The sequence below is a fragment of the Opisthorchis viverrini genome, assembly GCF_000715545.1.
Source record: "Opisthorchis viverrini unplaced genomic scaffold opera_v5_177, whole genome shotgun sequence".
NCBI classification, from domain to species: Eukaryota; Metazoa; Platyhelminthes; class Trematoda; order Opisthorchiida; family Opisthorchiidae; genus Opisthorchis; species Opisthorchis viverrini.
Window position 1 is genome coordinate 326,420 of NW_008751830.1, and position 15,851 is coordinate 342,270.

Here is a 15,851-nt window from a genome sequence, read left to right on the forward strand (position 1 = left end):
TCAGCCCCACTAATCAATAATTTAGTGTACCGACCCAACGGGTGTCCTTGTTGAATTCATTCATAAGCACTTCACATGAACCACCACTTATGGCACTTTGTACCTTACTTGACACGCATGTTTTAATAGTAACTTTCTTGTGGTCACACTTGAGACACGCTTTGCGGCAACTCAACGGCTTTTTCTTAATTTCCAAGAATTTCATCATTTCACCCGTTTTTTGAATGCAGTAAATTCATCACCTGCTGGTGCATACAAATAAGCAGCTTCGGTTGATCTGAGTTATCTACTGAAACTCAGTTGCGTGCGCCATACAAGGCAGTGAAATTAGCGTCGAGGTCTGTGCAGAATCAAGGTTAGTGTTTAGACCTTGTGATCACTCCACAGACCAATTACAGCTGAGTAAAAGGATGAGAAGAAAGCATCTATTCTTCTCTTTCATTTTGTTTACGAAATGAGGGATCTAGATGAAAATTTTAACAGCAACCTCAGGATGATTAAAGACCGACACAATATGAACATCTGGCAACACTGGGTACGACCTGCTTCAGTAAAACTCATGCAAGTTGAGTGAGACATTCATCGCGTCAGATAGCTGTGCATTTTCTGGCTACTTTCAGGAACACAAATAGCTGACAATTTCCTTTAAAAAACCTTGAATAAAGTGAAGACAACAAGGCTAACCGCCCGAAGATCGGCAGCTGGTATGTGAGGACACCGGCTTTGAGAGAAAGAGAGATGAAGAAAATATTCGAACGTAAAGTAAAATCCTTTTCCTACATCTGTTGTCAAGAGAGAAAACCGACCAGGGCACTGAAGTTTCTGAAACGGGTTTGGAAGGTGAATTCGAACAAGCTCGAACATAAAGATAAAAGAAATAACTCTGGATTGAAAAATAAGCGGGGCAAAACAGTGAGAAGGCATTAGTTCTACAGACGCATTAGTCTTTTGGCGGTTGGCGCGCGGTGAGTTGTGCGCGCAACGCACCTGCAGATATATTGTCACCAGCACCGACAGTTTGGCGCACTGTGGAACACACAAGTACAGGAGCGATGCAAAATTCCACTTGAGTGTCAAACGGTATCGTCGGGAGGTTGCCCTCTGCTGATCGTCCGAATTCTCCGGTGTCTGACAACTGAGGCTCCGGTTCCGTCCAACAGAACACCGGCGCAGTCTCGTTGAAATGGACTCGTGGGACGTTGTGGCTGCCACGTATCCCGCTCTGATGTGAGCCACGTAAGGCAGATTTCCACCTTTCTGGGTCCGCTGTAACGGCAAACGAATCATCCATCAGAATACGTGTCTTAACCGGGTCGATGGCCGATGCGCAGCAGGTGTGTCGATGTGCAATGAGACTGGCCTGGAGAGGGAGAAAAAGGAATCAAATAAAGTAGCTTCTAATTCTTATGCTGAATCAGATCCCTCAAAAAAGATTAAGTAATCCTTGCCTACCACAACGACCGGAGTGAGAATTACAATTATCACGGATATCGGTCCATTCATCGAAGTTTCACTGTTTGTATATACATTCCCACTTTGCTTTACAACACAGCTCACATACATTTAGAAATGGTGAACTTGTTTGTGATTCTACATGATCCAACTCGCAGATCGATTTCGAGGCGGTCATGGTCTGGATTTGTCTACTTTCTTGAGCTTTCTTGAGAAAGCCCCCCAATGTTGGGACAACAGAAATATCTTTGGTTGATGTAGGAACTGTGATTGCTGGTCACTGGTGTACAATCGGAACAGATCGTAAGGTCGACGCGCTGGCAACACTCGGCAGTCTGCGGTGTACTCAGGGTTGCTCAGCTGCTCATTTGTGCCCTCAGTCTATGGCGTTTTGTGGAAATTGTTACACACCCTGTGAAGGATGTCAAAATAATGTGTTCCTTGGCGAACCACACTCAATAGCGTGTTCCATCAAGATAATACGTATCCGTCTTTTTTAAAGAAATGGGTGTACATGACACGCGGTTTGTGGACAAACCAAACGCACTTAAATAAGACAGGATAGAAAAGACCGAAAGGTGAATAGAAAAGAGACAGTCCTAAAGTCTTTAAACATGCTCAACCGATTATCGACGATTGGCAAATCCGGTGAGAGCTGCAGTTGAAGCACGCAGCATAAACGAAGACAGGATCAGCTATTGCGCAGTCTAGGCTGCATGACGTCAATCACAGAATATCGCTTTTACGAGCTTAGCAAACGGCATAATTCAGTGTGTAAGTAAGTAGCTCACTTGCAAGTGCATCTGAAATAATTAGTTTGAATGAGATGGTGAAAGTTTTCTTGCTTGCTTCACTAATGAGCTAAATCTAGGTCAAAGCAACAAGACATACCATCATCATCAACGGATTAATTTAAATGCCATCACACACACAGACAGTAAAGCGTCATGCTCTGAGAAAAGAATGGGATCAATTTGCGACAGGTAGTTACAAAAGAGACCAAACCTAATCCACACACACAAATATCGAGGAGAAGAGAAAAGTGCGGGGGTTGTGAGCGATCAAATTACAGCAACATGATTGCTATCAACATGGAAACAGACAAACCATAGGAAAGTGCTGATGCCGCTACATGAGAATCTATCCCGTTCCAAACTACAATTAGGTTGTTTCTAGAAGGGTTACAACCACGTGGGGGCCTTCGATGGATATGTGAGTGAAGTAGAGAGATCGTACTTTGGCTGCAGCGGCCCTTGCGAACGGCCAAGCCAGACCAACATCAGCACGTCTGGCTGGCATGCCACCCATTTTGACGGTAGCATCCAACTGTTTTCTGGCTTCAGCACCCCCACGAATGTGCCTTCGGACCATGATTATCTGGTAGGCGATTGTGTGCAAATGAATGCGGGATAACCGACGCCAACCGGGACCCGATGCGGATGGTACGCGCGGTAAGTTGGGGTCCGTCATTGTAGCCCAGACGGTTCGCATCTCGTCCAACATGTGAGCAACGCGTGGATAGGCGGAACTGATCGAAGTTGTGGAGCCACTGGACAAAAGGCTGGTGAGGTTGGGCAACTCTTGTTCGTTCAGACCTATGGAAATAGAAAGGGCAACATGAGTTAAAGCATCTAAATGGCTGCTAATCTTTGGTGAAAAAAAACTAACGACAACAATCACAAAGAAAACGAACGCCAAAGTTTTGAAATATTATGTGCTAAGGTACGTGGATATTCGAACATGTATCCGTCTGGACGTCCACATGAGAACCATATATAGGCGCTATTCATTCGTGAGCCACGAATTATGGGATAGATGAGCCAGTTAGTGATTGCAATAGACAGCACTGTAGTAGTCTAACAGGCCAGCCCAATTGGACCGCGCACTTGCTCGGTGGTCATCGAAGAACTCACTGAAAATGACAAAGAAACGGTCTCTATATTCGGCAGGAAACTTAACTGACTTCGGGTGACCTTCATTTATGATGCTCCGCTTCAGCTGAATGTGCTGCACACAGGCCGCCTCATGCTTCAGTTGGCACGATATTCAGGATATCGTATGCGAAAAGCTGTCCGATTTGGGTTCAAATGGAGCATAAGATTGACGAAAACTCGATGACTGAGCATATCTGATGGGCCACAGGACGGGCAAAAACAATCGAAGGGTTTTCAGCAACCTTATGAGTAGTGTACTGGGTCTAGACAATTTGTCTTGCTTTAGGGTTTAATGAACCACCAAGCAGGCACGAGAACAAGGATTTTCTCCATTCACAGTAAGATTATACTGCGTTCTTGTAAAAACTGAATGTCCAGTTATTCCTTGCCTGCGTTTCATCGCCACTTGGAGAGATAGTGAACTCGAAACTCCAAGAAATTTAACAGGCTCCCCCTTCCTTCTCAAAAGCAAAAGGCATGAAGAAAGTCAAGAAGCCGTAACAGCGGTACTGACGGCTTCCCACCCCACCTGTTGTCAATCCGAGGCTTAAACCAAAACCTGTCATCTCGAGTTTTGTAGGCTTTTCTACCCATGCCATCGGAAGGTGGGGATCGGTGGTAACCCCGGTGCAGGGATTTCAGCGCGATACAAAGGACGGCTTTACCTGTTTCTTCAAGACACTCACCCAAGACCATGTTAAGACATAGAGGTTTCCAAATGGTCACATCGTGCTCACGCTACAGGCACTACATTTTACAAAAAAATTTCTGCAATAAAATCGGATGTAAGGGGCAAAAGGCAACACATCGATCTCACAGCTATTAATGGCCGACTAAAATCGTTTAATAAAATCTGCTGCGATCAGGTGCTAGGCGGTGAAGGGAATGAGATGTCCGGCGAAAAAGTAAGCTGCAAAGAAAACGGTTGCAGTTCCTTTAGCTGGGTCGTTTCTCTGGTGATGTGTACGCTGAAGTCCCAGCCAATATAACTCTTCGAAAGACAGCATAAGTCTTGTGTTGAATGGGGGGGGGGAGAAGTTCTCACAAGAACAGCTCCGGGAGAAAGGTGGCCATGTCACCGAGCATGGTCTGGAAATCGAAAACTCGAAAAGCTTTTAAAGGGTAGATGAAAGCTCACCTAAAAAATCAATGAATTTATTCCTCACATACTAGCGACTTATCATTTCAGATAAGCTACACTGGACGTATATAGAAGACTTGTAGAAAAGGCCACCCGGTAGGATTCAGGTGGACCAAATCTTCGCACTCCGTCAGGTGCTAGAACAACGCCATATGTACAAACGACCCACAAATGTAATATTCCTGGATTTTCAAGAAGCATACGACTCAACTGACCGGCCTGTTCCCATTGACAGGTTTGCCCACAAGGGAATACTCCGGAAGTTTGTGAACATACTGAATTAGTTGTATTCTCAGACTTCCGGATGTGAGAATATGTGAAGAGCTCTCCAAAAGCTTCCGTATACAAAGTGGTGTCCAACAGGGGTGCCCACTCCACACATTCTTACCTAGTTTAGTGATCGATGAGATAATGAAACGAACGCTGGAGAGTCTCCAAAACCCCGGTGTTCAAATAGCCTCTGACGTAAACCTTGTCGATCTGGAATATGCAGACGACATTGATCTCGTCTTCGAAGAGGAGGAGAAGGCGCAGGTGTTTTTGGATGAACTAAAGTCATCCCGTCCCGTGCACTTTGCACCCGCAAAGTGTACGGTCATGCAGTCACTGAGCACGCCACCGACAATCCAGGGGGAGGTACTCGAAGTTGTGGGAAGCTGTATTAGTTGTGATTGCAGTGTGACAGATGAGGTCAGTGCACGAATCTGCAAGGCTCGGGTCGCGTCTGCTAATTTAGCACCAAAGCGATATATCCCTGAATCTCAAGGGACGTGTGTCAGGCTACAGTGCGGACTGTTTTTTGTATGGCTGTGAGACTTGGCCTATTTGAGCAGCGGAACTGAAATTCCTTCAGACCTTCGACATTGTCTCTGGACCATTGCTGGTGTGAGTTGGCTTCGGCTAACCCCAAGGGAGCATTCGGAAAGCACGTTTTCGGCTGTGCAACAAAAACTTCCATTAAAGAATATGTCCAGAACAAAAGCTGCGTTCGTTAAGCCACGTATTGCGTATACCGAACCAAAGTTTGCCGAAGAGAGTGTCGTTTTCCATACCCAACTCAGAATGGCAGAAGAAGAGAGGTGGTCAACCCTTGACTTGGCAGATGGATTTGAAAGAGATTATGAAACGTTTGGGTGCTGTCGGTGCTGCTTACCTTTCAGGATGGGAACCGCGTGATCTCCACCGGTTGGAGACGCCGCAAGCGAAGCATCAGTGTTGAACACTGATGTCATGCTGTCCATGAAGATGATGAGGAAAAGTCATCCGTTGCTTGTGGATGTTTCGCATCTTTCGAATTGTACGTTTGTCGGAGACAGAATATTCCAACACATTAATACGCGCAAACTAATAAAAAAAACTGGAGGCTGTTAACCACAGACGTATGCTTCTCGATGAATAACCCCACGACCATGACTTTAGCTGAAATGTGGTGGTTCGTTTCCCCCTCTTCCTAATTACTGACAACAACACCAGAAAAGACTGGTGCTTTACTGTCATGGAACTGTGCCAATTTATCTGAACGAAGCTCTGGGAATAAAAAAATGGGAAAGTGAAGGTACACAGCAGGAAACATTTTGGATCCAAATTGTCAGGTAGACATAAAATGATGGACCGTATGTTGGACTGATGAGCTGTGAAAAGAGACTGAAGAACGAAGCAGCATCACCATCATCGTTGACAACAACACCGGAGGAGAAGACTGGCGCATCAGCGCCATACAACCGTGGTAAGTTATTTGAATAAAGCCCTGTAATGGTAAGAAAGAGAATGGGACAAGGAGGAGGGACCCAGGGCTGATCCACGAAAAACACCCGAGGGGATTTGCCTCCAACATTCAGTCAATCTGGACGGAGGCTGACACTGGAGTCGGCTAGCCACAAAATCTTTCGGTGCTAGTCAAACACATAGAGTCACGCCAGCTCTGTCCCGGAAGGTGAACAGCACTGATAGCACTCAGATTTCTCGGCTGATTAACTGAATATTAATCAAGAAAGACGCAGTCGGTAACGCACGTCCTCATCGTTATTGGGGTCCATGAGGTGAACGCATACAAACCGGTCATATACTGGGTTGCACAAGAATGATAGTTTTCCAGTGGGGCTGCGGTGACGCAACGAGAATTCGCTGATTTTTCCGTCAATGAGCACCGTTTATGCCGTCAGTGAGGAGTGCTGAATCGCTGCCATATCGAGTGACGCCTCTTGGAGGCGGATTAACGGGCCGTTCCAGAACCATACAACCAAGTTTATGGGTATGACGAGCGAGGTTCCACCTCATTTCCAAGTAATATGTATTCTCATGGAACTCGCAACATCACGCCTCTATTAAACGTCGGATGTTCAGAAGAAAAAGCATCCCGTAAATAAAGATTCCCTGAAAAATGATGGCGAACTGCGATACCATCACCACTAGATGGTTTTTTATTCATTTCATGATGACAGTCTGAGACAAGGGCAAGCTTAGATTGCGAATAAGAAGCTTCAATGAAAAAGGGCAGACAAGAGCACAGGACACAATGTGAACTCATGACCTCTGTCTAAAGACCTCGGCCCGCGCTCACAGCATGTGTCGTTTTTGGTTTACATCATTAGATCAAGTGACAGCCGATTCATCCGAGGAACTCTCTGTCTAGGTTTACAGAAATAGCTAACCATGAAACGGAAGCTGTCGAGAGATGAAAAAATGCTGTGAACATAGGACACCAACAGCTTTGTCGACAGAAGAACGTGGCTGAGCAGGAAGTGGACAAGGTAAACTAAGGAATTACCCAACTTCTGGTGGAACTCGTAGCTTGATTCAATAAATAGCCACTCATCTTGCCATTTTATGAAGCATAGCTTTGAGTTTTTAGCTGCCAAAACATGTATGTCAAGTAACTCTGCAATGCATCCAACCTAGAGTAATGTATGCCTGTTTGTACGCTATGGGACTCATCCAGGCTATGTTATGTTTGGGGGCCACGTACACGTCTTGCCTGGCTGATGTAGCACTTAGAGAAACAAGAACTCACCGATCGAATCCACGTAGGGCATCAGCTTACGAACCATGTCACTCGCGAACGTTTGGTTGACAAAAGAAGCCATTTCGAAGTGCACCAACGTCTCAGAGGGTAGTTGGGAAAGAAAGTTCTGCAATTCGATCAGCCGCGATTGACGTACATCTGAAGGGAGGATTCGGAAAGGGGAAACTGAACAGGCATGAATGCGAACGCGGCACAATAAGGCAATACACATCAGTGTTGACAACAGTTCTATAATAGTACACGGGTGACGTACATATGCAGGAAACGACCAAAAATGAAACAAGCTATACGCAACAGGTATCTAGTGTTCGTGGATCTCCTTCAGTAACCTGAAGCCCCCTCTAATAATTCACCGACTGAAAACTCCTCATTTGAAGATGAAAAAAGACCTGACACAGTTAAAAACTCGGGTGGTTGAAGCCGCCCCATGCTAACCAGTTCGCAATTCAGCAATATTCGCATACATAAAACACATACCATAAAATTACCGAACCGAACAATTTATTTTCCATTTTGTGGTCACTGAAACCGAAATGCCAAGCCGGCCCGGATATCCGAGTAGGTCAGAACATGGACTAATTAGAACAACCGGGTTTAAAACTCACATGAACGCCATCCAATCGGCTGTCGTTCCCTCCGGAAATAAAGATTCAAAAAAAACTCTTATAAAGATTAGCTGATGAAGGCGACGCAGGGGGTCCTCAGAGCTACACAGCAACGAACCCTTGTGAAACTCAAGTTGTAGGCGAAGTGTTAAACGAAATCACCATACCTAAAAGTTACTTCGCACATCCGGGCAGCGGTCGCCTATGGCCATTAGGGTGGAATCGGAGCTGACTCAGTTCATTCTAATCAGGATAGTATAAGCTACATGTGACGCGGGATGGCATTCATGAAACCAGGTGAAATTGAGGACACAAAAGACGCATTGTTCCACTAACGGGAAGGCCATATTGAAGTAAGTTATTCTAGCAACTTCCTGATCATACTAGCTAGAAGGATTTCACCTGGTTTTTCTAATTGCCCAATGATATTCGCCTTTGGCTTCCAGTTTGAAGCATGTTTTTAGGGTGATTTCAGTCTTTTTGGTGTACTACTGTCAACGATGACTATTTAATTTCAAAGAAGATGATGCATTTAGCAGTATTGAATAACCCGAAGTTCAAAGAAGGGCTAATTAAAAGGATGCGTGAATGATGCCTAAGTACTTTTAAGAGTGAACACAACTGTAGTTTATGGACAAGAATCGACTTTCACTGTCTAAATGCATTTTGCACCAGAATAAAGCGTGCCACATGGTGCGGTTACTGATTTCAATGAGAAAATTGAACGCGAAGTCAGGTTTCTCACGATATTTAAGAAAAAAGGATGACCTGAATAGCTTTTCGCCTCATAATCTAGTAAACCGACAAGACGTGCGTGTGTGATGCTCCAAAGTTACGTGTACATAACTGTAACGAGCAATCAGAGAGCTGAACACACGAGTGTACGGCAGAAAGCAACCCATCAGTCAGTAGGGATCATTACCATTGTTATCGACGGGTTTTTATCGAGTATCATCTTTCCGGAGAGCGAAAATCCAGGATGTGGGTCACATACAAAGTCCCATCGTACCTGGGTTCAAAACTGAGCGAATCTTCGCAGTCTGTCTTCAAAGTCGTGAATACAATCGAACCCGAGAAAAGGGAGTTGTTAGGACGGTCAGACCCTAACGAACAGTCCTACTCTCTGTTATATTTCACTAAGATTTCATTTTCCCTCTGTTGTAGCCAACTGAGCCGCAGCACTCTTTCTTTCATTGGTTCATCTGCAGTGTAGCTGATCTTCATCTGGCCTTGAGGGTTTCCCACTCAAGTGACTAGACTATCAACGTGACAGAATAAATCGCATCAAGCTCTTAAATCACTCAACTAGCATACACAACACAACACAACGAATGCAGCTTCTGGTGCTGGACACATTCTTCAACGAAAGTACCCGTTGCACAACCGGAAACGTGCATTCTGATTGTCCCGTTACGGATATGCTGACATGATTGTCGAACACCTGAAGACGTCTAAGTTCCACTGCTCGAATAGGCCAAATCTCACAGTCATACAAAAAAAAGCTCGTACTGCAGCTTGATACACACATTCCTTGAGAATCAGGGATAAACCACCCTGACACCATAGGTGTCGCAAATTAGCAAACGCGACCCGAGCCTTGCATTCACCTCATCTGCCACACTACAATCAGAACTAATACAACTTCCAAGATACGTAAAACGCTCCACAATTTCCAGTACCTCTCAATGGATTGCAAGTGGCGAGTTCAAGGACTGCACGTCCACGACCATGACCTTACACTTTGTAGGTGCCGACACTAAGAAGCAATTTTCCAAAAGCAATTTGGGGGAGTTTAGATAGTATACAATCTTTGTTGAAGCAAGGGGGGTTGGCACTAGTATGATAAACGCAGAGGGAAGGAGACGGTTAAGGGAAGAAGTGAATGGCCTGTGACTTCTCGCTGACCGTAATTTTACTCGGACCGATATACTCTATATGGGCCATCAGCAAACATCGAATGGCTCATTCTACAACAGGACAACTGTTGTAGGGGTACTGTAACCGCCAGTGTCGTGTGACGCTGTAATCCTGTATTTTTCTTGTCTTTTCAACTCCGCCAGAGCGAGATAGACCAAGTGGTTGGAGCGCGAATTCAATGACCGGAAGGTGCGTGGTTCGAACCCGAGTTCTACCTCTCGACTTTCCCTGTCTAGGCTTGGGCAACCTGGCAGTATCTCAGCCCTCGTGCCTCCTTCGTATGGCATGGCAGCTAGGCACCGAAAGGATGTTACAGCTGAACGATTTGTTCATTTTTTTACACCGTCTGACGAAATACGTGACACATCGTAATCGACGGTTTATACTATACCAAATTAGGATCATTCACCGTAACCTCATCTGACAAACCACGTCTGTTGATGAAGTCTTGATAAACGATGTGGGAACTGATAACCCAACACTTACAGTCTGGGGTTAACTTGCATCAACAGCTAGCTAATTGGCAACATGAACAGCGTGGACAAAAACATCAGTTTAGACACTGATGTTCACTGCTATACTTGAAAAAAATTCATCCTAATGGCTCCGATACGTGAATAACAAAGGAATGGACTTAGTGTTCGTCAAAACATCCAACACTATCAATGCACTCACAGTCTGAGCATGACTGTTGTTAACATCGGCTAACAGCCACGTTTCTCAGCATCTCAGATTAAGTACAGGAAGGGTTGTGTGGACTTTACCTTAAAAAAAAACGGACCAGACCAATAGCACACATATTGTCATTTGACCCCCTCAGCAAGTGACACAATGTCCACTCTACGGTTTGCGCCATGAAGAAACTCAACTGATCACGTCCAGGGAACAAAAACCACATACGGATGAAAACATGCTGTTATTTGCAGACAAACGTCCAACATCGACGTACGAAAAACCATGATACATTGTTCTGATATCTCTCCTATGCATAACTTCAAAACCTTACTATTTGTACCCGACCAGCTCCGATTGCACAAACTCAAATCATCGAATCTCAATCCCAAACCGGTCATTGTTCTGCTGTTATCGGATTAAAGGCCAGAGCCGACGGATTTTCAGCAACCTCATGAGTAGTACACCACAAGTACATACATGTGTCCCAATATCTCGAATATCGTAGCGACTGAATCATAAAGTGGCCTGGTGCAGCACATTCAGTTGCCTGGAAACATTACAAACGAGAGGTTCAGCTGGGTTCCAGGTGAGTCTCTCAAAAAAACCAAATTAGTTTGCAAATGAGTGTATATTCGCTAAAGGCCGGAGCTGTCCGGTCTGGCCTGGATGCCCTCACGTTCAGTCATCATCATCATCATCAATGACAGCAACATCAGTGTTGGCACTGATGCTTCACTGCCGTACAACCATAAAGTTCGTTTAGTTATATATATATATATATAGTTGTATTAAAAGCCCTACAGTGAAGAGAGGAGAAAAAGAGTGGGCGAGGGAGGGGTTCAGTCGTGTGGGTATGATGAACTAAAACCAAGTTGATTGGTCATCAGATTGACGCGACGTGTTTCCTTTCTTCTATCTGTAGTGCCGACGTGAAACACGCCCTTTTGGCCAGATGCACTAGAGAACTAAGCATTGTCGGCCGAGCCAATTCCTGAACTTTCATACACAACTTAAAGTTTGATTTGCGAGCATTATGGCCAGACTTCTTTTGGTTGGCACGGAGTGAAACTGCAGCTATATGGATGGAGAGAAACGGCCCCGTTTCGTCAGCCCGCGAATACATATCTTGCCAAAGCAGTGGGGTTGGGAATTTGAGAAAATGAATGTTCAAAAGCGCTTGATAGACTGACAGGTGCCAAGAAATACATCTTAATAGAATCTGAGACTGTGAGTGAACGCACTAAGCCGTGGCCGGAACCAAGTTGGGTGTCAGAGAGAGGAAAAAGTTTGAACTGATGTCCCCATCTGGTAAGTGATCCAACTTAGTTCATGACTGGTTAGTGCCGACACGTGTCGGAGCGCGAGCATGTACATCGATAGCTAATGCTGGTAACAAATAAAATGGTCCGAAACGAATACGCGTATTATTTTATACAAGATTGTTAGTTCAACGGAAACACAAAACTGACGACACACTAGGTGCATTATAGGCGTACCTGGAGCGTTTCCGGCGGCCCAGTTGTCCATTACCTGCAAACCACTCACCACCACAAGGTCGGGGAATACCGATTTAGCGTGCTGTGAAGATGCGTTGAAGGAAGCGGAACCGGAAGACTGCTTCGCAACCTTACTCTGCCAACTGCCCAACAGTCCAGGCCACAGCCCACTAAGACGGGGGTTTTCTTGGTCATGTAAGAGAATATACCTGAGAGATTAAGGTTGATAGTTTGACTAAGAGGCAACTATTGATCCAAATAACAAAAAAAAGACGAGATGATACGTACATCAGATGGATAATTCTGTCCAAAATAGATAAGGATGAAGGACTAAGGTTGACGGTACTGTAATGCCTACTTTGTATGGTCGCCTTTGGCCAGCTATTCACACTAAAGGCTCCCATACGTACGAATATTTAACATGTCCAACTCTGATCTACACGCTCCGCACGTGTACCAGAGGCCCACTTACCGCTAAGCTACGAAATCCAAGAACAAATAAAACGTAGCCTACGTGAAATTCACCAGATAGTCCGATCCGTTAGATTCACTCGACAGTCTGCGAAGCTGATGTCGATCGAGATTGCGTGACACACAATGTTACACGTATCCACATGTATAGATGTGTGTACTCATATTGATCCACACGAAAGTTATCAGGATTGTGGGCGTGTCGAAAAAATGAATTCATTGTGCCATTTTCAGACAACAGGCTTCAGAATAACTTGCAAACTATGTTTGGAAACCAAGGCGCCACTGCCGATAAGACACCGGTGATCGGATGACACTTGGTGTTTGAATCTTCAGCAAGATTCACGACATGTGCAACAATGACAGGAAAAGGGTGTCGGAGTAGATTAATCGGAACAATATTCCACCTGAAGCGAGTATGGTAAAATTCGCATAGACCGGACACACGTCCTCTGTTTTTTGGCTTTGTAACGGCCTACAATCCCCCATGGGAGTGGAATAACGAAGGTAGGTGGGACTGTTGACAATAAGACTTCTGCCTTCAGTTCTTCGGAAGCAGAAGAGTTGAGATGTGGTTTCATCTTAATCTATTTCGATTGGGGCGAATTCAAAATCAGCAAGAGGTGAGAACGATATGATAGGCAATTTAGTTAAAAAGACAGTATACAGGCGCGTTGATTACCGATTAGCCCGTGGAGCAACAAATGGGCCCCATTGTTCACCCGCATCGTACTCCATGATCAAATGGATATCGTCCTCAGGAATTTCCGGCAATCCGAAAGCGGCCGGGGCCATTAGCGCTGGGAGAGTAAAATAAAGGAAAACAAGACCGATTTCAGTGAATACTTACAAGCCGTAAAAGATATACAGGAGAACTACACCGTTAAAAGCAACGGGACAAATAAGTTCCCCAGTTGGGCGCGAAGTTTCGATGGTCTGAATAACATAAGATTGACCGGTCACCGTTCATCTGCAACAGTCTTTCGGTGCCTAGCTTCCATGCCACCTGAAGGTAGCGCTACGGCTGAGATAATGCCAGTCTATCCAAGCTTAAACAGAAGCAGTCGAGATGCACAGGTGGGGTTCGAACCACGGACTTTCCGGTTGGTTAGTTTGTGCCCTACCGCAGAGCTATGTCGAGCACATAAGGCCGACTTAAAAGGGTCCATTCAGTCTAGGAGGCAATGAACGACCAAGAGGTGACCATTGACTGCCGTGGAACTAAGGTATGTTGCCCATGATCACCTCTTCATTGCAATTGCCGCATACCGACTAGGTCTGCCTTACAGCTTCTAGAAAAATTCAGACGCTTCATTTATAACCACCCACGGGAATCTTCAAGAATAAATCTAACGAGATACAGGCTATCGATAAAGGACGTTTTTTTTTACAATAAGGGACATGAGTAGTATAGATTTGATGTGATACTGCAGAACAGATATGCTACTAGATCAGATGGTCTACAGACAGATTGCGCTCACTTGGACTCTCAAAAGTTCCATTACACAGTACTTATCTTAACTCCTTGCTCCGGACTTGCAGATGATACAAAATCGTATTCTAGACAGAGGGCATATCCTATTTAGAGACGGGGAACACGAAACACATCCTGTGTCTTCTGCTTCCATTTAGAGAGGAGTTTCTGAACGTTATCAGCGACAGACGACAGGGTGCGGTGAGGTTAGTTGCTCTGGCCTTCAGTACCTGGAAACTGGACATCTTGGTGCACAAGCAAGATAGGCTTTTACACTTGTCATCAAGGCGATGTCGAGATGGTCCAAGTGGTTAGAGCGCGAATTTACTGATCGAAAGGTCCGTGGTTCGAACCCGACCTTTGCATCTCGACTTCCTCTGTCTAGGCTTGGGCAACCTGGCAGTATCCTAGCCGTCGTGCAACCTTCGGGTGGCATGGCGGTTAGGCACCGAAAGGGTGCTACAGCTGAACGATTCTTTGTTATTAAAGTATATCCTTCGTTGTTGTACCAGCTAGCCAAATTCAAACAAGACTAAAGAGGAGAATAGCTGTGCGGTAAAGGTATACTCTAACATGACGACAGAACTGTAAATTTGGGTAAAAAATGCGGTAACGGACGATATGGGAAGCGCAAGAGATAATGACTACTTTTGACAGTCGATTTTGAAGATCTAAACAGATCGCAAAGCGCATTGTCATTGCGGCGTCTCCTCCTCGAAGCTAACTATAACCGATTCCAGATCAGTGAATACTTGTATCTTGAAATGTGAAATAGTACAGGAGCGTATGGCGGATCATGTAGTGGATAGCTGGTAGCTGCAACTGCGCTGTTTTACGTCTACCAAATACATCTCTTTTCGTGCGTAACACATTACACTTTGGTTGACTTGGTCTATGGGGATTGACGTTTCACTTTTCGGCTTATCACAACGTGTTTTAGATCCTTTGTACCGTTGCAAATAACGACCCATCGTCGTAATCTTTTACAGTAGTACAGAAAAATTCAGTGTTATGTGAGTACCAGTTACACCTCCCTCATTGTTTTGCGATAGAAACATGAGAGTTGACTTAGTACGATCTTTATGGCAGAATCCGAGCATTTGACCCTCGTCCATGGTGTTTCGCTGACTCGTCGGTATTCACGCATGATACACCAGCCAAGCGGATAGTACAGCAATGTGATTTACCGTTTTTTATTCTCCGCTCTTGCCTGAGTAATAGTATCCTCAGCAGTCAGGATGTACGATGTACCGTGTTAGAGTCATTCTGTCAAAACAGACTCCACATGGCCTAACTATGCAACTCAGTATATCCCAACGAACCTGCGCCAACCGGTAGTCGCATTTGCGATAACGTCAACACCAACCGAAAAAAGTGAAACTACTATCAACCGAGCGCTTCACTTCTCTTTAACATCTTCGATAGCGTGTCGAAGGGTTTATCACGTCGCGCTGTCCCTCATCATCATTGTCAGCTGTAATAACCGTGTACTCGTCATACAGTGGTTGTAGCTGCCACAGTTTCGTCCACCGATGATTCGGGGAGGTGAGGTAGACAGCTGCACATTGGAGGCGGGAGCTGATACATTCGTGCGTAAATACAGCACCATAGGTGGACTGTTAAGTGGGGGGATTGGGAAGGGAGCTATGCATTGAGGGCAATAG

At 45.1% G+C, this 15,851-nt stretch overlaps 1 protein-coding gene across 1 annotated transcript in view; it reads right to left on the reverse strand.

Moving 5' to 3' along the window:
• Positions 1-430: 430 nt before the first annotated feature.
• The window catches only part of T265_07502 (hypothetical protein), a gene marked incomplete at both ends in the record, with an annotated part of 73,672 nt that continues 58,251 nt past the window's right edge, over positions 431-15,851 (reverse strand). Inside the window, 6 exons of the mRNA XM_009173039.1 lie at positions 431-1,360; positions 2,689-3,047; positions 5,681-5,749; positions 7,538-7,777; positions 12,243-12,451; positions 13,396-13,513. Coding sequence (XP_009171303.1) covers positions 941-1,360; positions 2,689-3,047; positions 5,681-5,749; positions 7,538-7,777; positions 12,243-12,451; positions 13,396-13,513 — 1,415 coding nt within the window. The remainder of the gene's footprint in view (positions 1,361-2,688; positions 3,048-5,680; positions 5,750-7,537; positions 7,778-12,242; positions 12,452-13,395; positions 13,514-15,851) is intronic.